This window comes from Sciurus vulgaris, assembly GCF_902686455.1.
Source record: "Sciurus vulgaris genome assembly, chromosome: 7".
Taxonomy (NCBI): domain Eukaryota; kingdom Metazoa; phylum Chordata; class Mammalia; order Rodentia; family Sciuridae; genus Sciurus; species Sciurus vulgaris.
Window position 1 is genome coordinate 7,470,134 of NC_136467.1, and position 21,867 is coordinate 7,492,000.

Genomic DNA, 21,867 nt, shown 5'->3' on the forward strand with positions numbered 1-21,867 from the left:
GGTGAAAGCATCCACCCTGGCCAGTCCTCACCAGATCCCTTTCTTGCTCTTCTGCACTATTTCCATAGCTGTAATTCTCCAAGAATTACCAAAAATGGCTGCTAAGAGATGGCTGCATAAAGATGACCAGACTGTGAGTTTCTTTGTGGACCATTCTATTATAAGATGAACTGCCCTAGAGTTAAATAATGACTAGGTTAACAATTCTTGTCAAAAATGCCAATTTAGAAACCACTCAGTAATTTAAAAAAAAAAATGTGAACTCAAGAAAAAAACAAACGTAATCGACCACCAGGTCGGCCAACTTCAGTGAAAGACTGCCACACTCACCTGGGACATGCACACAAGCAAGGCCTCCCTCTTCCTTACCATCAACATCTTATGCAGATCCTCTTCAAAAGCATCGATGTTGCAGTCGGCCTTCTCCAAGTTGTCTAGAACCTCCTGGAGCATGAACTGGTAGTACTGCTTCATCAAAAGGCCACCTTTCAGGACCTCTTTACACTCTCTCACCAGCTGCAAAAGAACAGACAAGCTCTGCATCCACACCTCTCGACCAAAAAACTCAAGAGGAGCCTCGCCTCTGAAACACCGGAAATAGTTTCTATGTTCTTCATAGGTTTACTTTTCATAAATATTTTAGTACTCTCAATTAGTAAGAACAAAATAATGAAAATAAAGGAATTTTAGTATTACAGCCAAGAACTGAGCATGGTGGCACACGCCTGTAAACCCAGTTACTCAGGAAGCTGTGGCAGGAGGATTACCAGTTCAAGGCCAGCCTGGACAACTTGGCAAGACCCTGCCGCAAAACAAAAATAAAAAGGGCTACAGATGAAGCTCAGAGGTAGAGTGCCCCTGGGTTCAATCCCCATACCACTTAGAAATAAATAAATAGAAAGGGAAAGAAAAAAGAATTACAGCATGGATACACAGGAAGTAACATGTAGGCAATGACTGCTTGGCTAATATATATATATATATGTACACATATATATTTTTTATATGTAAAATATATATATATTCTCCTACAAGTAAATTTATATTGAAAGTAAATTATACAAAAGTAAGATCAATTTTTCCTACTAATTTACATTATTGTAAGAGAGATAAAAGAGAAAAATCTCCTGATAAAACTGGTAAATTTTAACTAAAAACATAATAAAGATTCAAACATACTTACATACAAAAGGACAAGGCAGCCATTCAATAATTTAGCATAGTTTACCTATTACGATTTGTGGTTTTGTCTACCATCAAAAAAAGTCTAATACTTGCAAAAACAAGCAAACAAACCCTAAGCTAACTGGATGGAATTAGTGAAGTCAAGGAAAACAAAATAAAAAGGTGGGCAAATCTGCAATATAGCAATCCGGGAGGTCATGTTATAAGGAGGGAAGAAGACCGAAATGAGATGACTTAGAAAGCCCCTCCCACTGACCACACGGACAGTTTTTAGACAGAGTCCTTAAAGGTTTTCAAAAGAATTATCTACAATGAGAGGTCCATAGTTGTAGTTAAATCTACTAAAAAGTATTCCGGGGCTGGGGAGATAGCTCAGTTGGTAGAGTGCTTGCCTTGCAAGCACAAGGCCCTGGGGTTCAATCCCCAGCACTGCAAAAAAAAAAAAAAAAAAAATTGTTCTGTTCAGATTATTTAGATATAAATTTCCACATTGAAAATGTCATGTAGGTGCTTATAACTTATCTTCAAATGCTTCTGACCCTAAATTTCCATTCTCTTTGTACCCTAGAAATACATTAATCTCAGTGCTATTTTTAGTTTTCAAAGTGTTTAACGAAAATTACTAATGTATCCTTACAAGACCCACCAGCACAGTCAGCCCCTCCTTGCTTTACCAGGGTATTTCTGGTGTGCTTTGTGAGCAAGGGAGTTAAGTACTTTACTGGATGGCGATACAGAGGACATGCTGGAAGCATGGCCCAAGTGGACATGAAGACAGCAGTCACAGCAGGCTGGTGGGAAGGAGCACAGCCAAGGTGGAGACAGCTCTGGCAGGAGCTCTTGGCCCACTCTTCCACAGCCAGCTAAGGACACACCCAACACGTCCTGTTTTGTACCTCCTGCGGACCTGATTCACCCTTCTCTCATCTGTACTGCTCAGTCTGTCATCCTGGCCCTTAAGTTCCTAGGGGATGGACCTGACAGTCTACAGAAAAACAAATCTATCTTTCTTTCCTTGGAGACAAAATCCTCAAAAATTTTACTTTACATAGTGAATATCGACATGTTAACATCACAAAACATAAATATGGACACTTTCGCACTCACTGCTCCACAAAAGTGCGTCCAGCCATCCCTCAGCCATCCCTGTAGCACCAAACTCCCCATGGGAGCCCAGCCAGGAAACCAGAAGTTGTCCTCGCCGTTGAAGCCACATGTACCACACATGCACTACCTAAGCAAGCCAAGAATCCGAATACCTCTCCTCCGCGTACTTCAGGGACATTTATTATCTGCCTACACGTACATACTCTAAATAGAACAAAAAATAAACTGAAGGAATTTAAACTCTTAAGAATGAATCTGTTGCCAAGTGCAGTGGCACACACCTGTAATTCCAGCAGCTTGGGAAGCTGAGGCAGGAGGATTGCGAGTTCAACGCCAGCCTCAGCAAAAGCAAGGAGATAAGCAACTCAGTGAGAACCTGTCTCTAAAGAAAACACAAAGTAGGGCTGAGGATGTGGCTCAGTGGCTGAGTGCCCCTGAGTTGAATTCCTGGTATCCAAAAACAAAGGAAGGGGGGAGAAAAAAAACAAGAGAGAATGAATCTGTTTCCAGTACTCAATGGCTGACATAAAGGATACACCCTTTTAGCACAAGAACCTGGGGGGTAGAAATGCTGGACCACAGTCTGATCTTTGAGGACTACAGATAAAGAATATTTTAAAATGACCCTAAAAACATAAACATGCATTCATTTTTCACTATTTTAAATAATTAGGAGAAAAAAATCCAAACCATAAAAAGGATAAGCCTGTAGACTAACATAATAACTACTGAATATTTAAACAGCCTTTGAAGCAGACCTGCTTGATACTCAAGAGAGACGGCTCTCCAGCAGGTCTCTGCTCCAGTCGCAGCTTCAGACACTCATGAATGACGTTCAGCAGGACTCGGCAAAGCACTAAAAAGGCAGGTTCGAAGGAGGGCAAGTCCATGGCCTTCAGCTCTTCCCAGGACACGGCACTGTGTTTCTGCTCCGAGGAAGATGGTGTCCTTGATAGCTGCACGTAATCTGAACCCCACATGGGATCTGGAAATTCAGAAAACTAACAAAAATTCAAGACAGAGATTAAAAGAACACACAGGACAGTGTCCTAAGGTTATGGTTATAACCTGCTAGTCTCTAAAATTTGCTGACAAATCTACAAAGTCCTAACTTTAAACAGAAAGGAATCTTTAATAATTCAACATAGACCCAAAAAGTTCCAAGAATGTTAGGCAAACATAACAACAGCTAAAAGCATATGGTAATTCTTTTCTCAAAGTGGTAGTAAGACTAAGCTACAGAACATGTTTCTAAGTTTACATACAGGATCATTCACATCTATCTCTTGACGAGAAACCAGATAATTATTAAAATTTGAGAAAAGATTACAAAATCAGGAGAGTTCATCCTGAGTAGACATTTACGTGAACACAAAAACTAGTGCGTCCCACCAGTGCTTCTGTCCATTGGTTCTTTTGAGCTACACTTAACAAGACTGATGGGAAAAAAGATTCTTGAGGCCGATCCAGTTGTCACCACTCAATCACCTGTTCGTTGACACTTCCTGGGCAGCCTGGAGTTGCTCACCCTTCTTTTAGCTGTTCCCTCAAATTCCTTATGCTCTACCCTATAATATAAAGGGATGGGGGAGAGATATGGAATTTCCCCACTCATCCTAAACTTCGGGCGACATTATTCTGACCAATCAGATTCAAAGATCTTGCCTGATTCTTTCATTGAAAAAGCGGAGATCAACATTTGAAAATCTCATCTTTCCTTCAACTATCTCCAACTGCGTCTACTCTGCCTCCATAACGCTCCTGTTATCTGTCCCATCATTTCCTGAGCTCTCCGCTGGTTGTCCCTGCTCACATCTTGATCTTTAATGTGTTCTCTACACAGAAGCCAGACTGACCTTTCCAAAGCATAACTCAGACGTGCTACTGAAGCCAGATTAAGGACAGGTAGTTGGTGTAGAAATAGGGGATCGGGTCAAATCGAGGAAATTAAGCCATGAAGCCACCTGCCTCTGGGAAGTTGGAGACTGCCTCTGGGAGAATGGAATGTCAAGGATCTCCGGAGTCCATTGATTACCAAATTTACCTGCCTTTATCAAGGACTGCAAGCATGGCACTGCTAATTAATGCCCCCTGGGCCCTTACCTGCCTGAATCACCTTGGCCCTCCCCCTGCCCATGGCTTCTCACTTAATGCAGAACCAGGCCTAGTCAGGTAGGCAGGAAGGAGAGGTAAGGGGGGAGAGAACTGGAGAACAAAAGAGACTTTAACCTATAAAAGATGTAGGGTGGCTCACTTCTTGGGACTTTAGAACATCAGCCATGGCCCCTTCTTCCTGCCGGGAGAAGTCTGCATTATTACCTTTAAATAAAACCTGCTTAATATGCTTGCCTTGGCTGCTTCTCTAGTGTTCAGTCTTCAACATTAGAAGGAGCAGAACTCGTCACTGTTAAACAGCAGTATCACTAAGACGCTCAGAGCATCTACATTTCAACTCTGGCAGTCAGTGAGTGTTTGCTGGGTGAATGACGAACGGCCTCAACACCCTCCTCTGGGCTCTCACAGCCCCAGCTGCCACCACCCAATAGGCCCAGAGACCTGAGCCGACACCCTGCCCTCCCGGCGGTCTCACGTCTCTGTCCTCCCACAAAGGATTCGAGGGGCCTCACACACCGACTTCACACCTGGCAGAGATCCGACCTTCACTTCCCTCTCGCAAAACCCTTAGCTTTCAAGGCTCACCTCAGGGTCTCTTCCAATGATATCATGCCAAGTGCAACACTGTGCCCCACACACATTCTGACTTTAATTATACAGATGAGAAAGAGAAGTTCAATGAGAAAAGTCAAGATCCAAAAGTCAGAAAACCTGATTTTGAGTCATTTAACCAGCTCTGTCATTCTGGAAGCACTGAGTAGACTCTCGGGCTTGGTTTCTTTATTTTAAAAACAAAGTTGCGCTGGTGATTGTAACCCAGTGGTATAGTGCTTGCCTAGCGTGTGCATGACCCTGGGATAGATCTTCAGCACCACAAGAGAAGGGGAGGAAAAGGGTCATTCTCCTCTTTAAAGTTTAGATATAAAAAAGTGTTTCGAGAAGCCCACTGCATACACACTTATAGAATCACTGCTGTTCTCAGGGCATGCCTCTTACTGCACCACCAGCTGCAGTCACAAACACAGGCCGTCACATCTGAAGTGAGACTCACGGGCAGAGGACTAATTCCTGAATTGCAAAGGACCTCAGCTGCAGACTCTTTCTTCCCTCCTTACTCCCTCCCTCCCTCCCTCACTTCCTTTCTCCCTTCCTTCCTTCCTTTTGCGGCGGGTATTGGGGGTTGAAACCAGGGCCTCAGGCATGCCAGGCAAGCGCTCCGCCATTGAGCTACGTCCCCAGCCACAGACTCCTTTCGTGTCTACCACCTTCTTCAGCACGGCTGCCCATCCTGTGACTCTCACTGTGACCCTCAGCCAGTCTCCCCACCTTTCTTAAGCCACAGACGCAGAGCCCTGAGGAGTCCTGCCAGCTCGGCTTCTCACAGTCCTCAATCTACCTTCTCCAAACTGCCCTGACTCACGCGGGTTTTTCAAGGGACTCCTCCTGCTCCCCGTTTCCAACCCACTAACCTCACAATAACCCCAACACGGTTTTGTTCTAAGGCTTGTCTTGCCCCCTTGAGTTTCTTTCAAACACGTGCTTCACTGGTACCCAGATACCAGGCCCTCTTATTTCACCCAATGGCTTAATCTCCACATAGATTCTGATCCTTATTTCCTACCACTCCCTTTAACATAAACCTTGACTTCAATAAACACCCTGTGCTTTGCACAAATACATACCTCTTATGAGAGGTTACGATCTGCTGACTAGGATCTGCTGGCTGGGAAGAAGCTCAGAGCCAACCTCTGCCATAAAGCCCTCTGTGACTGCCTGAGATAACACATTTGCTTACAAATCAGTGTCTTCAAAAAGCTTCCTCAGCTGGAGGTCTCATTTTTACTGCAATGTGTTATTCTACTTGATTCCCCCAACAGACTATTAATTCCAAGAAAAAGACTGTCTATCTCTTGTAACTATGACTCTCCAACACTTAGCTTAGTACTTGCATAAAAGATACTGAGCAATGTTTGATCCACACATAACAGGTAAGCACTCTCACAAAAGTGCCAACATCCCTTCTCCAGTTTCTCCAACCCCACACTTAAAAATGGAACACGTGACCTGAACTTTATTAATAAGCTCCTAGTTCTCAGGCTTATACTGTGTTCCTTAATGACAACAGAGATTACCGTAGTGACTGGCTAACAGGGTCTATAGTTTTTAAAGTGGAGGCTTTTATTAACAAACAAACAAAAATATATATATATATATATACTTGGTAAAACTGAGACACATTTTAATGACAAAAATAAAAATTACATTTTCTTTTTAGACACATTAAATGATGACATTAAATGCCTGAAAGAAAAAACTTCGTTCCTTATGATCTAGGTATTTAATCTCAAGTAATATATACCTTGACACTAAACAAATAAGATGTCAGCATATAACCACTAAGAGAAACCTACGGAATACAGAGCATTTTCAACTAGTAATCTATATCAACACATATACCTGCATTTAAATTAATACGGACTATACTTGGGTTTCCCTAAAATGCAGGAATTTCTAAAGCATCCCCATAATTTTTAAAATGATTACTTGTGATAAATGTGGTCAGGGTAGGGAATGAAAGATTCCCCCCACCACCACTACTGGTATCATAATCTCAGAAAAAAATATTTATTTAAAGCTCTATAAAATTCAGACAAAATTCTGTCAACAGGATTTTACAAGAGTTCTGCAGAGAGCTCAATGTGGTCTGAAGCTTCTTCTTTTTTGTAAATGCCAGGTTTGCATACAAAAGGTGTGACAGACTCTGTCTCAAGCTTGTTGCTGTGCAAAAAGTTACTATTTCTGTTTTCCTTGGTAAAAACTTATGAAACCTGACCTAAAATATGGGACAGAGAGCAACTGGCATGTACCCACCCACAGCCATGTAACCACTCCAATTAGTATACATCGAAAAGAGTTTCCAGACTCGCAGTCCAAAGATTTTTTTAAGCTTAGCCCCTCTGGGACTCTGCAGCTTAAATAAACCTGCTTCCTGAAAATTCCTCAGGTGTCCAGTCTCATCTCATACTAAAAATAAATAAAACTGCATACCCTAAAAGTTTATATTAAAAAAAAAATCCTAAATTTTTAAAAGATTAACTATCCCTATCAGAGGAACTAGGCTTCTTAAAGAATATGTTATTTTCCATAATAAAAAATAAAATGTATTTTAAAAGTAAGAAAAAAATAGATGTACATACACAAGATAGTCATAGAACAGTAACAGACATGACTACATAAAATTTAAATTTTTATATAATTGCTATCGTTCGGATCCTGTCCACCAAAGGTCCCCAGAATGGTGCTTTGGGAGGTGCTATAAAGCTTCAGGAGAAGGGGCCTTGTGGGAGGTCCTTGGGTCACTACTGTGTACACCCAGAGGGTACTGTGGGACCCAGGCCCCCTTTTCTCCTTTGCTTCCTGGTGATGAAGTGAGCAGTTTTGCTCTGCTACACACTCTATGCCATTCCCATGTGGCACCCCCAGCGGTGGCCCAAAGCAATGAGTCCACTCAATCTTGGAGGCAACACTCCAAAACTGTGAGCCAAAATAAACTTTTTTTCTTTATAAGTTAATTATCTCAGGTATTTTCTTATAGTGATGAAAAGTTGGCTAACATAATAGTGAAAGCATAAGCTAAAAAAAAATAATAATAAAAAAATTTTCAGCCACCACAGAAAAATAAATAATATGAAGTTTCAACAGATCAATAGACAACCCAACAGAAAATGAACAACATGAAAAATCAGAGGATATCAACTGTGTCCAACAAGCATGAAAAACACCCTCAGAGTCACCACAAATAAAAGGAACTAAAGACTAAAATGAAATTACGGTTTTTTTGGTTGATGATGGTTACAAACGTGAAGAAAAATGGGGTTTCTCCTAAACTATTCAGGAGAGTATAAATGAGTGGCATTATTAAAGAGCCACTTGGCAGTATCTATCAAAGGTGTCAATAAGTGTGCACACCCTGTGACTGTAATTTAATCTCAACTAACCATTCTTACAAAAAACACAGTAAGTTCATAAAGGGGCATGTACAATGTTTGTGACCACGTTATTTATAAAAGAAAACAAATTTCCATCAGGAGTGAATGGTTAAACAAGCTGTGACGCACTGTGACAGCGAACACCATGCAGCTGGTAGGTGGCATCAGCCATGTGGAGGGCCTGTGGGGAGGCCACAGTTGTGGGAAGCGTGGACAGCATTCTCACCTCTGTTTCTGAAAATGAAATGCATTATGTAACGAAGATACAAGTTTACTGAAGCAGAGAAAAGCCTCACAGACAGAGCAGGACAGACAGGAACTTTGTTTCTTCATACAGTCCAATAAATAAAAGGAAAGGAAATTGTCTTCAAATAAAGAAAGGATGAGATTTTTTCAAAGTCTGTATGTTACCCTTCCCGCTCGGGGGCACAGTCACCTCCAGCTAGGACAGACCAGGTAGGAAGGCTCACCCGGGGCTGCCCAGCCCCCACAATTCCTAGGGGGAACAAAAGCCCAGATTTTCATGTGAAATCTTCCCATTTTCAAATACTAGCTAGTCACTAAATAATATAGACAGACAGACAGACAGACACACACACACACACACACTCTTTTTTCCTCGATTTTCTTAGAACAACCCGTGGGAAGAAACGTGAGCAGCACTGCCGGGCACGCTGGCAGCACACAGCTCTGCTTCACGCCCTGGCTGTGCCTCCCTGGCTGTGCGACCTGGCCGGCGCTACCTGACCCTCCTCACCTCAGGTACATGGCAGTGTCCACCTAATACTATATGCACTAGCTGTCATCGTCACGTGACTGCTGCTGTGTTGTTACCACGGGATCCAGTTCTCCAGAAAGCCTAGCGGCTCTGTCCTGCCTCTGACCTCCCATCGGTTAAAATTCAGCGGGCTCACTGCCATCAGAACAAGCGGTGCCACCTCCTGCTAGACCTCACCTAAGTCTGTTTCAGAAAACTCTAGACAAATGAGAAGGATGTGCTTGCTAGTCTGTCACTCAATAAGAAGTTCAGATGATGACTGGCACAAAAAAGGCTGACCACAGTAGCTGCACAGTAAACAGGGATCCCAAAGCAGCGGCAAGGGCGTGCTGGGGGCTAACAAAGGATGCGCAGCTGGTTTGGAGGGCACTGGTGCTGGCCGGCCCACAACAGGTTCAAAATGCCGATCTCAGGTCCTGTGCAGGGAGACTCGGATTTGCACGCATCCAAGGGCAGAGGTATGTGCATTTTTAAAGCTCCCCGGGTAATGCTGATGTGCAGCCAGGTCTGGAAACCACTGGCGTAAAGGATGGAATCCCAGAACCCTGGGTTTGGTTCCCTCTAGCAATCCACAGCACAGTGATGTGGGAAAAGTTATCTCCTGTCTCTAAACCAGTTTCCGTATTTGTAAACTGTAGAGATGATACCACTTCCTAGAGCTGCTGTATCTGGCACATGTGAAGTCTCAGTAAATGGTAGTTGCTGTCCTATGTCCTAGTTTCTACACGCTTGGTCCACTACGAATATAAAAGGCAGCCTCTTCAGAGTTTCTTGTACTTATAGAAAAAAAATAGCATCATTATTGTTTGACTCCAAAAACAGTATTTCACTGGCCATTAGAGTTATAACAATTACATGATCAGTTCTAAGTCAAAAGAAAGCAACTAAGAAAGTAATCAAACATCTTTCCAGTATCTGGGGTATTGTGTATGCTAATGCAAAGTCAGACAGTTATAATATTTTATACTCACACTATAATATAAACACTCATTTTATCTTTCTCCTCTTCTGAAAAATGTTTCATGAAGAAAACAAAAATAAACATTAGAAACCATATCACAAACTGTGACTTAAGTATTTGATGAGTACATATCATTTTAAATTGCATAAAGCCCAAAGAATTTTATAAGAATGCAAGTTTTAAAACATCAACCAGAATGCTGAGGCTGCCAGGAGAGCAGGCAGACTCAGAGAGAAGGTCACTGCGCCACAGGTGTGTGAGGACATCACTGGGGAGTGGGAAGGGAGCAGGCTGACTCTTCACTACAAGGCTGAAGACAAAAAGAAGAGGTTTTTTTTTTTTTTTTTTTTTTTTTTTTGGCCCAGGAATTGAACCTAAGGGTTCTTGCTTAACCACTGAGTCACATCCCCAGCTCTTCTTATATTCTATTTAGAGATTGGGTCTCACCACGTTGCTGAGGCTGGCTTTGAACTTACAATGTTCCTGCCCCAGCCTCCCAGGCTGCTGAGATTACAGGAGTGAGCCGCGTGGCAGCCCCCAACCAGTGCACTGTAACACTGCACTCTAGTTTGTAAATCTATTTCTCCTAGGGTACATACTTTAGCAATTCTGAAACTAGCTAAGAGAATGTTTCTGTTTCCTCCAGACACTCTTTTTTTGCTGCCAGGAAACTTGGCAATATTTTATACCAATGTTAATATATTAATTTTAACAAATGTACAAAGCTAATAAGTCAGTATTAAGGGAAGTTGAAGAACACAGAATTTTACTTCCCTGTGAAGCCAAAATCATTCTAAGATAAATTAAAAAAAAAAATACAACTGCAATGTCTAATCTTGATATTAAGGATAATTTTTATATGTTTATATAGCTTCTTGCTTAAATTTTTAAGCTAAAATTGAACTGTAAATAATATTACAAAAGTCCCTGTTGGGAAGCAGCCCTGAGCTCACCACCGCTGAGATGACTCCCACCGATCCTGAAGGGAGGCTGGGAGCGTAACAGGAGCAGCGCCCAAGAAGGCTGGGCATCTACACAGGGAGACCAGCAGGTCTTGTCAGGAACGGCCACCAGACACCACCCCCAAGAGCGGATGTGAAGGACACTTTGAATACAGGAAGTCAGAGTGCAGCAAGGTGGGAGGGGGACAAAGAGACTCTAGACGGCTCCACAGGCCCAGGCAGTAAGAAAACCGGAAGGTAAATGAGGAAACATAAACCGAACCCAGGTCATCTCGGGAAAGGACAGGAGAAGAGCTTTCTCTAATTTTTCCTGTTACATTATGATCTTGCTGCGGGAGGTGTGGGTGGGGGACACAAAAACTTCAACTGGTATTATTAGTTACATAGATTTAAATAAGTTTTATGTGATAGCCTGAGAGTCTCTTATTTACAAACCCATTTCTATTTTTATCTATTTTATTTAAAATAGATACCTATTTTCAAGACCTCAAACAACTGCCTTACAAGTGAACCTTGGATACTGATCCCTTCTTCATTGGAAACTGCCCGTGTAATTATAAATGTGCCTTGAGGTGGGGTACAGTGGCCTAGACCTGCAATCCCAGCAACTCAGGAGGCTGAGGCCAGAGGACCGCAAGTTTGAAGCCAGCCTCAGAAACTTAGAGAGGTCCTAAGCAACTTGGTGAGACTGTCTCAAAAATTAAAAAGGACCAGTAATGTAGCTCAGTGGTAAAGGGCCCCTGGTTTCAATCCCTAGTACAAAAAAAAAGAAAAAAAACAACCCAAAAAACAGAAAGAAAGAAAAAGAGATGTGTTCTGAGGAAGTCAATTAACAAAAGTTAGGGAGCTATGCCCTCATAATTCAAACAAACCATGAAGATGATGCATGATATTTCCAGTTACCCAAACAAACTGCAATAGAGTTTTTAAATATCACTAATTACAATTTTTAAAAAAGATTTCTGAAATACAATAAAGTTCGAGGAAAATTATTTCATAAAGCTTACTTTCAAAGAATATAAGATCATATGTCATAATTACATTAAAAAGAATAAAAATATAAAGACAGATAAGAAAAATCAAATATCACAAATATATTTCTTCTTTATAAAATCTTTCTTCTATATCCATTACAATTATCACAGAAACCATAAAAACAAGGTGTGTATTGTACAACCTGTAGGACTACTGGTCGAGATGTTTCTAACAATAATGAACACAAAATCATTCTCAAGTCTAAAAGATCATATTGCATGAAACGTACGTCCTTAAGCGTACCACTGTTTGGCTAGGTGCAGTGGCACACACTGTGATCCCAGCTACTCCACAGGCTGTCACAGGAAGATCACAAATTTAAGGGCCCATCACAAAATGACATTTTAAAAAGGACTGAGCAATAGCTCAGTGGTAGAGTACATGCATAGCATATGCAGGGCCTGGGTTCAACCTTCAGTACCACTCCCCAAAAAAGTATGATTATTTGGCAGAGATTAAAAGTTAAAATTTATTTGTAAAATTTTATTATGGCATTGTAGTTATTCATGAAGTTTAATATACTTAATGTTTATTATATAAAAATATAGCTATAGCTTTATAAGTATACTATATTTCATATAAAGTATTTATATAATATAATTTAATATATACATGAAGTTTAATCTACTTCATTTAATTCCCAATACCCACCTTTTCCCTCCCCTTATTCCCCTTCACCTACTCCAGTGGTCTTCCTTTCACTCATTTATTTTTAATTGGTGCTTTATAGATACACATAAAGGTGGGATTCACTGTGGTACATCTATATATGCACATACCTAATTTTTTTAAATTCACTCTGCATTTCCTCCCCTTCCTTGTCTGTTATGGTTAAGTGTGGTGTCCCTGGAAAGCGCACATGTGAGACAATGCAAGAAGGTTTGGAGGAGAAATGACTGGGCTAAAGCTTTAATCTAATCAGTGAACTGCTCCCTGATTGGATTAACTGAGTGGTGACTGGGGGCAGGTGGGGTGAGGCTGGAGGAAGTGTGGCATTGGGGCCTGGTTTTGGGGTATACATTTGTATCTGGCAAGTGGAGACACTCTGCTTCCTGATCATCATGTGAGCCATTCCCTCTAACACACTCTTCTGCCATGATGTTCTTCTGCCCCGCCTTGAGCCCTGAGGAATGTAGCCAGCGCCTCTGAAACTGTGAGCCCTTAAACTTTTCCTCCACTACAATTGTTCTGGTGGGTCTTTTAGTCACAGCGAGGAAAAAGCTAAAACACCTGTCCCTGCTCCTTTCCTCTCATCCATCCTCCTTCTGCTGCATTGATCTTCCCTCTATCCTTATGACATTCCACTCCCCCTCTTGCTCTAGCTTCTGCATATGAAAGAAAACACTCTATCCTTGATTTTTCTGAGTCCGGCTTATTTCACTTAGCATGATGTTCCTAAAATTTATTTTTATAATAAGAGTAAAGAAGCCCATGCTGATTGACAGATTTAAGGGAGAAAAAAAATATAACAGAACTTCTAAAAAGTAAAGAGTTTATATATATGGCTTGCATAGCATTTTTCCCATGTGAAATATTTTCTGAATCCTCATGACCATCTTGTGAGATATTGAGAGGTGCTATTATACACATTTTTACCAGACCCCATTCACAAAGTTATATAGTGAGAGTGAGCTGCCACAAGGACTGGAAACCAGTTACTGAACTTCAGAGTTGTAGCTCTCACCCTGACATACTTGGTAAAACAACTAAAGAAACCCAAGAGAGCCGTGTGCATGTATTCCCATTCTCTGTTCACTCACTCACACTCACTCACACACACACACCCACACACACACACACACACACAGCTCCCCTTACAGAAATTACGTTCCTGAATTGGGAACAAAAACAAAATCTTCCATTCCCACTGAGTTCATCATGATTTCATGGCCTCATCATGTTAGTTTGGATTAATCTCCAATACAGAAGAATTCCTACTAGCTATTTCTCTTTCACTAAGTGACACTTAACAATTTAAAACAACCAAGGCTTCTATACTTCATTTTTTGAAAAGGAAACCATCTATAGGTGATTCTGGTAGAAAGCCCTCAACTCCCAACTTCATTAGCTTTGAAAGTGCTCTTTTTCCCTAACAAGGAAATCCCTTGAGCTAAATCTCAGATGATCAAAGAACATACCTTTGATGGGGATTCAAGTCACAAGTACACAACACCCTTTCCACTCAAGTTCACAGATAACACAAGGCACTCCTCAGTGTCGTCTTGTTCTAACCCATCCAAAGGAGGCATATGACTTCCCTCAGTGGCTCTCCTTACCTGCCACAGAGCCTGGAGGCCAGAGGAAGAGGACCTGGGAGACATGCAGGGCGGTTCCCAGAAAGCCAGAATTGTGGCCACCCTGCCTTCATCACAGCCACCACACCTTCTAGGAGAACCAGTGAGTCAGAGATGAGGTCCACTGCCAGGGCTTTGTTGTTCACGTTACTTCAGAACTAGTGCTTCTAAAAACTAAAACCAACCCTATCTTGCCCACAGGGGTCTTAATGGAATTAAAACAACCTAGTCAAAAATCTAAACCATAGTAACCAATTTGTCATTTGAAATATATGACAAACTCATATTCCCTAGCTACAGTTTTGCTATTGATTTTGAAACTGGTATTGTAATACAATCATAGTACAGTGATCCACAGATTTCAAGGAAAAAAAGCTGACTCTAATAAAAAAGTGTACATCAAAAAAATTAAGCACATCATTCACAAAGTTAAAATACTGTTAAAAGTACTGATTTTAGAAAGATCTTGCTATATTTACACAAATGCTTACCCCACCCCCCATGCTAAAGGTTCATGACCTGGCCATAAGAATGCAAATAAAAAGCTTGCAAACTCAGATTCTCTTATGATTCCCATCTTAAAGAAGTGCCTTCCATTTCATCATTTCTGACTCCAAAGCAAGTCAGATCACATAATAAACTCAATTAAAAAACAAGCATATACATATATATATATATATATATATATATATATATGTACACGTGTGTGTGTGTGTACAGGGCTAATAAAATTTCAATCACAGACTAACACAAGTACAGGGAATTCACATATCTGAGTGCTTCTGATTTCAGGCAGATGAACACACATACTCAGAAGAAGAGATAAACTGCTTGTACTGTTTTGGACACTCAAGAACAATATCCCATGATGTGGCCTTTCTAGTTTCGCCACACTTAAGTAAGGAACTCTAAGGTTCCAAAGTATGAAAACTCTACTGTTTTTAAGCTACTTCCTCTAATGACACACTGCTTTCACAAAAATACTCACATACTAATTCAAATATTTAATAATAATCAAGACTTTCCTTAAATTTCTGTCATCTATACTAAATGCTATAACTTTACCAAAGCGTGTCTACCTTTTTCCTCTGGTCATTTTTACATTTCTCTACAACCCACATCACTTTAAAAATACAGTAACCTAACCTGGAAATGCTACTCACAAAGGAGAAAGCTTATGAGCTTATTTCACGGAATAGAGAAAAAGCTGTATCTGGGAGTACCATATCCACTTAAAAAGACCTCAGCATGCACTGACTTTCTCACTAACTTCTCTGCAGGCCAGCCAGACTGTGACTTTCCTCCCTCCTTATTTAGACCTAGCCTATCTTTCTCCAACCCGTATTTATATAGTGGGACTTCCCCTCCACATACCACCTTGACCTTAATTCATTAGATTCGTAGATCCATTTATCACAGTACTTTATAGAAATGATTAAATGTGCAATTTGTAGTAACTCCTATTTATGCCTTAAAATATTAGCTTTATGGAAGTGCATAAAAACCAACATGACATACACTGTAGTTTATAATAAATGACAGAACTAAGGACACCATGGTACCAATGCCTACAGACACCTACCTCCACTGGACGATCATTCTTTACCAGTGCTATGCGTGCCCTTTGCAAGGAGCCATCCATTAACTTGTGAAGTCTTAAAATTAACTTTCTTAACCCCATCTGCTTCAGCGCTTTGTCTACAAAGGGTCTATAAATAGAAGTCAGACAATGCCTACTGAAGCCTACTTCAGTGCTGTAGTCTGCCACTCCCCAGCCCATGGACTCCTCCTCAGATTCCAATCTCTCAAGCTTCTTAGACGCATAGTCCCGCGAGTGGACGTTGAAGCCGCTGTCTACAGACTGCCTGACTTCTGGTACCTTCGGGTGGGAAATTTGTTCCTCTTCACTTTCATCTGTACTACTTTCCAATTCCTTCAATTCTCCCTCTGTGTCATCACCCTCATCTTCCAGCTCATTACCTTTGGATGGTCGAGGGGAAGGGATTTCAAACACTGGCCAGCCAATGTCTGACAAATTCTTGATACCCAAAACAGTGCCCATGATCCTTAGCTTCTGATTTAAGTCTTTTGTGATGTTCAGCCACAAGCAGAGCGCCTGCACTCTGTCCTGGAAGTCCTTTGCAGCATATTTTTCATAGTCCTTTTGGAGAGCCTGCAGCGACGGATAAAGTGCTTCTATGTGTTCCAACAGCTCCATTATCCGTTTTACCTGTTCAAATGAGACCCTCTGGCGCTGGAGGTGCTCATGGTATGTTGAGTAACCCACACTCTTGGTTCCGTGAGGGGCTCTGCACTGCCCTTCTACTGAAGTACCATTGAAACTAGCCCCATTTCTAACAAAGGCAAAGGTTCCATAATTAACCTTGAAAGTAAGGATTTCATTGATGATATCTGGGATGGCTTGACGGGCTGTATACAAAAAGAGGTCCTGGTCATTAATGGTCCGTCCTGCATGCCAGGCTTGTAGCTCTAACCAGATCAGTTCATTTGACCGGTTAAACCAGAAAGCAGAAGTATTTTCTTGTCCTCTTTGCTCCCTATCCTTCTTCTTTGAGACTGAGGTAAGCTTTAGCAGAAGTCGTAATGTTTCGAAAAACTTTAAGCGATCTGCAGGGCAGTCAGTCCTGGAAGTCTGGCGTGCGGTCCTGGCGATAGGCACCGGCACAGAGACGGGGAGCTTGGCGTTGCTGCAGCCAAGGCTGAGGTAAGGCTTGTTGAGATCCACATCTGGAATCGATTTTTTTGGCAAAGACCCGCCCACTGCATCTAACATGAATGAGCACTGCACATTTTTCTTATGATCGCGTTCTGTTGTTCTAAGAGTTGCTCGGATCTTTTTATCCTGCTTATAGCTGTATTCATCCACACTCTCCACTGTTTTCCCAGTGTCTTTATGTGGAGGCTGATTTGGTGCATTCAATTTTTCTATTAAAAAAAAAAAAAAAAAAAAAAGAACATTATATAACTCTAAAATATGAAGCTGCTCAATATTTTCAAAAAATTGATATTCACACATATTTATCATGCTGTTATTGTGGGGTGGGAAATGCACAGCCTGAAAACGGAAAGAATCAAAATACATTTTTAAAAGATTTTATACATTTTCCTTGCTACATCATATATGCTGTATTCTTTTAAATTCATACTTACTAACCTGAAACTACTTGTTTTCCTCTACACTACAAAATGCAGTTATCAAACCATTTCATCAAATTTCTTTAAGCTATCGCCTTTAACTTAAGAGGGACAAATGACATGGGAGAGGTGACTGAGCCTGAACTCAAAAACATCCAATTTTGGCCTTTGTCATGAACTAAATATGTTAAGAGCAAATCGCTCAAATCTTCTGCATCAATAATCTGGACTACAGTAGACTAATATAAGAATTTTTTTTTCAAAAATTTAGTTGTAGGTGGACAAAATATCTTTATTTTTTTTTAATTTATTTTTATGTGGTGCTAAGGATCGAACCCAGTGCAAGGCAAGTGCTCGACCACTGGGCTACAATCCCAGCCCCTGATAAAAGAATTCTTAAGGCACCCTATCATTATTCTCATAAAAAGCTAGAAGACAAAAGATAAGCAAAAATATTAACCTTAGTTTAATTCCTTATTTCTTCTTTGCCACTAACAAATATGTGATAATATGTTAAAATATGAATTAACAAAACTAAAGACTCATAGACTAATTCAATATAATCTGCCTGGTCTTTAATACTGGCCTAAAATCATTCAAAATCAATGCAAGGACAGTAAATATTACACATTTCCTTCAAATAACTGCAAAAGTTTTAATAATTCCAAGTTTTGAAATTCACTGTATATTTTTCCTACAAAGAAAGAGAATGATATACTCAGTGTTTCACTATGAGGATTAGAAGTAAAAATTAATGAGGTTAGTTTCTAACATACTAAATCTGAGGGCCCTGTGAGATGTCTATAGGTAACTAAAACATAGGTGTTGGGCTCAGGGGAGAAGATAATGAATTTGTAGAATACAGAGATATACTTTAACATCAGGATATCGCATAAGAACAACCAGGAAAAGTGTGCAGAATAGAAGTAATGAGGACATAGACAAAAGGTTGTATTAACTAGTATGTACATCTCAAGAAAACAACTTTGGGTCAAAGAAAATAAGATCATATATAACAAAAAACAATTTTATTAGTTTAAAGTTTAGGATGGAAAAAACAAAATTAATGTGATACATAGCGTTACTGATAATAGTCACAAAACGTTTGCATAAAATTTATAATTTGAAAGTAATCGTGAACAACAAAAAAGAATTATTTTGCTTACTTATTTGTTCATGCTCTTCCATGACTTAAAGGTCCTAAGTGAAACAGAATTAATGGAAAGCTGCTGGGATGACATTAATAATTCCAGAAGACTGGCTATAAACATTATGTTCAAATTTATGCTATATTTATAAAGTTACAGACCATGAAAATACTTAATCTAAATCTTTATGTCAACAATTGAAAGGACCGAAGCAAGGTCATAATTTTTTTTTGTACAGATATAATCTCATTTTAGAAGGCCTGAAAAACTAATTTTTGTAGGTCATATGTATATACACAAGTATTGTTAAGTTTACCTTGTAAGATAATACAATTTTTTAAAATCTATATTTACATAAAGTAATTAAATATTAGGATCTACAATCCAATATGTATAAGGAAAAGCAAACTGGGAAAGAAGGCAAAGCAGGACAGAAAAACGTTTATTTTTTTTCCCCTGAAACAAACAAAAAACACGTTTTGAAAAGAGTATATACAAAACGGAAAATTCATAATCTAAGTTTAAATAATGATGCAATTTAAACTTACGATAGACTTAAACCCCAGTCTAGCTACAGTACAAATAAGTGTTTGTGTGTATATCCATTAGTCTACCTCAGCAGTAGCTATATTTTGCAAATAATTTATGAAGATGCAAAAAAAACAAGTGTATTTTCTAGCATCTAATGACCAAACAAACCTTTACAAAATCATAAAGGATCTATCAATTTAAGGGAGATTTGAGAAAAACACTAGGGTATTACAAAAACATCTACAGGTTTAGATTCAAATTTCCTCCTAAACACCCATTAACATCACTGATGAACTTTCAATACACCCCAAAGCCCATAACTGAAGGATCGTGTTCTGCTAATATTAAATCCCCCTGCAATGAATAAAAAGTCAATGCAAAGAGAGCTTCTAAAAAGGAAAATGAGTCACAAATACAAAAGTCAGAGACACAGAATGTTCTATGTTGCAAGTTTTAATTACAGGACCACAAAACTAGTTCCTAACAACTTAAGGCAAGTGGAACACCTATATCCCAAGTGGCTATAAATTAAATAATGAAGCAATTTCTGTAGCATAAAAAGAGCAAACCTCTGAAATACTTTTTTCATTTGGTCAGTCAGCAATAATTCCTAACAAATCAGAAGAATGAGAAAACATTTAAAAAAAAAAGAATTTTATAGTTAAAATTAAAGCAGTCCATGACAAGCAGTGTGGTTCATATGTTTAAAGAAATATAAGACAACTGAATTTCTACCATGCATGCACACCTAGAATATGTATGAAGTGTTCTCCCATATATGTGTTGTCCAAAATTTAAAACACTGGCCTTACTCAAGCTCTCAAGGGAGAAAGCATAAACAGATACATGTGATATTTCCCTGCAAATATGAAATGATCATTAGAGAGCAAAAATGTCCTCAAATATCATACAATGCTAACAGCCTGAGGAGCTCAGAGACCTTCCATTCACAGTTCTCAGATTTGAGTACACTCTAGGAATCTCTGGGGTTCCTGCCAGCATGCATATTCCTGGGCCCACTCCCCCTTCTCTGAATCAATGCAACTAGCATGGCACTCCAATTCAGAAAACACTGCTTTTTCCAACCACCTTGTTTTCCAGGTGAGGAACTGTACAGAGTTCACCATAATCCTACACGATGATGAGCAAAACCATAGGCCACTGAAGGCTCAAGAGGGATCCCAACCCATGTGCTATCACCCTGCCACCTTAGGAAGTTGCTCAGAAGTCAGTACTGACCCACCAAGGGAAGGCTCAGACAACAAGTGCCATAAAAGGCAAATTGCCAAGGGTCACCTAGTCTGTAAACACTTGGGGCCTTGAAGAATGGATTCGGGTTCAACACAGGCAGTAAGGAAAGAATATAATTTCTGAAGCCAGCAAAGAGCATGAAAAGTCACAAAGCAAGGAGTGTGGTCAGAACAGTGTGCCTGCATATGGAGGGTCTGGAACATAAGAGCATCAAGATTAGACAGTTTAGACTAAAGAGCTGAAACATGGATTTAAATCCACTCTGGCAACAGTAAACATGTCTCTAGCTACACAGACAGCATCTGATTTGTAACCATTTCAACCAGTTCAACTTTACAACAGATTTATTATTATTATCTTAAAAACAAACACTTTTTAGTTACTGTTAGTAAAAAAGACAAGCATACACATACACACTGAAGTATCTGCTAATGACAGGGATTATGTGTACATGTGTATGTACGAATTCTGATATAAATATCAGGTTTTTTCCTACCTTTACGATTCAGCTAGAGTATCATAATACTACTGAACAATGAAGCTGGTAATAACCAAAAGGTCAATTCATTCTGTGAAGGGTTTAAATTTTTGTTTAACCTACTTAAACTGTGAGATAAACTAGATTTCCCACTACATTATACAGAAAACAAAAATTTAAATAGGATGGTTTCTCCTAAACCAACTTTAAGAAGAAAACAGTTATATCTGGCTAATTATTTGTCCAACACTTAACCAAAATCTTAATTGCTGAAACTCAGTCATGATTAAACACTATCCAAAAATATAATCTTAAGCAAGTCCACAATTAAATTCTGTTACTCCTCAAAACATGAAATTAAGCCCAGCCAGAAAGTGAATCAAGAGCATTCCTGGCAAGTGCCATCGACTTGGCTGTTGGCTGACTTCCTTGAAGAGGTAAAGAGCTAGCCATCCTTACTTGGATATCATTACATTGTTGTCATTATTATCATTGTTATTATTTTTCACAACTTTTAAAGACAGAAATGAATACTTTGAAAACAAAAAATATCTTTTAACATTTCCATTTAAACAAAATCAGGAAAACAAGGAAAAGCAAACTAGGAAAGAAGGCAAAGTGAGTCAGAGAACCTTCATTTTTTTCCCCTGGAGAGTGATATGGTCGACATCTACCAGTCTTAGACACACTTTCCATTTGATTCAGCAACGTTTCCTGCAGGGTATCTAGTTTATAAAAATACTCCCATATGTACAAACGTGAACAGATGCTCCCACAACAGTTGAGTTTATTTGAAAATATGGAAATGCCTTATAAGGAAAATGGTTGCAAACATCAAAAGAACACTAGTGTAAATGCGCTTCCACAAAATGACTGC

The 21,867-nt window shown here is 39.8% G+C and overlaps 1 protein-coding gene across 6 annotated transcripts in view; it reads right to left on the bottom strand.

Annotated features, from left to right (window-relative positions):
• The window catches only part of MAP3K4 (mitogen-activated protein kinase kinase kinase 4), a 106,813-nt gene that overhangs the window by 39,007 nt on the left and 45,939 nt on the right, over positions 1 to 21,867 (bottom strand). For all 6 annotated transcript variants that reach the window (XM_079147939.1, XM_079147937.1, XM_079147938.1 and 3 more), the window contains 3 exons: positions 16,009 to 17,372; positions 3,051 to 3,293; positions 370 to 516 (listed from right to left, as the gene is read on the bottom strand). In XM_079147939.1, the coding sequence (XP_079004065.1) occupies positions 370 to 516; positions 3,051 to 3,293; positions 16,009 to 17,372 (1,754 nt within the window). The remainder of the gene's footprint in view (positions 1 to 369; positions 517 to 3,050; positions 3,294 to 16,008; positions 17,373 to 21,867) is intronic.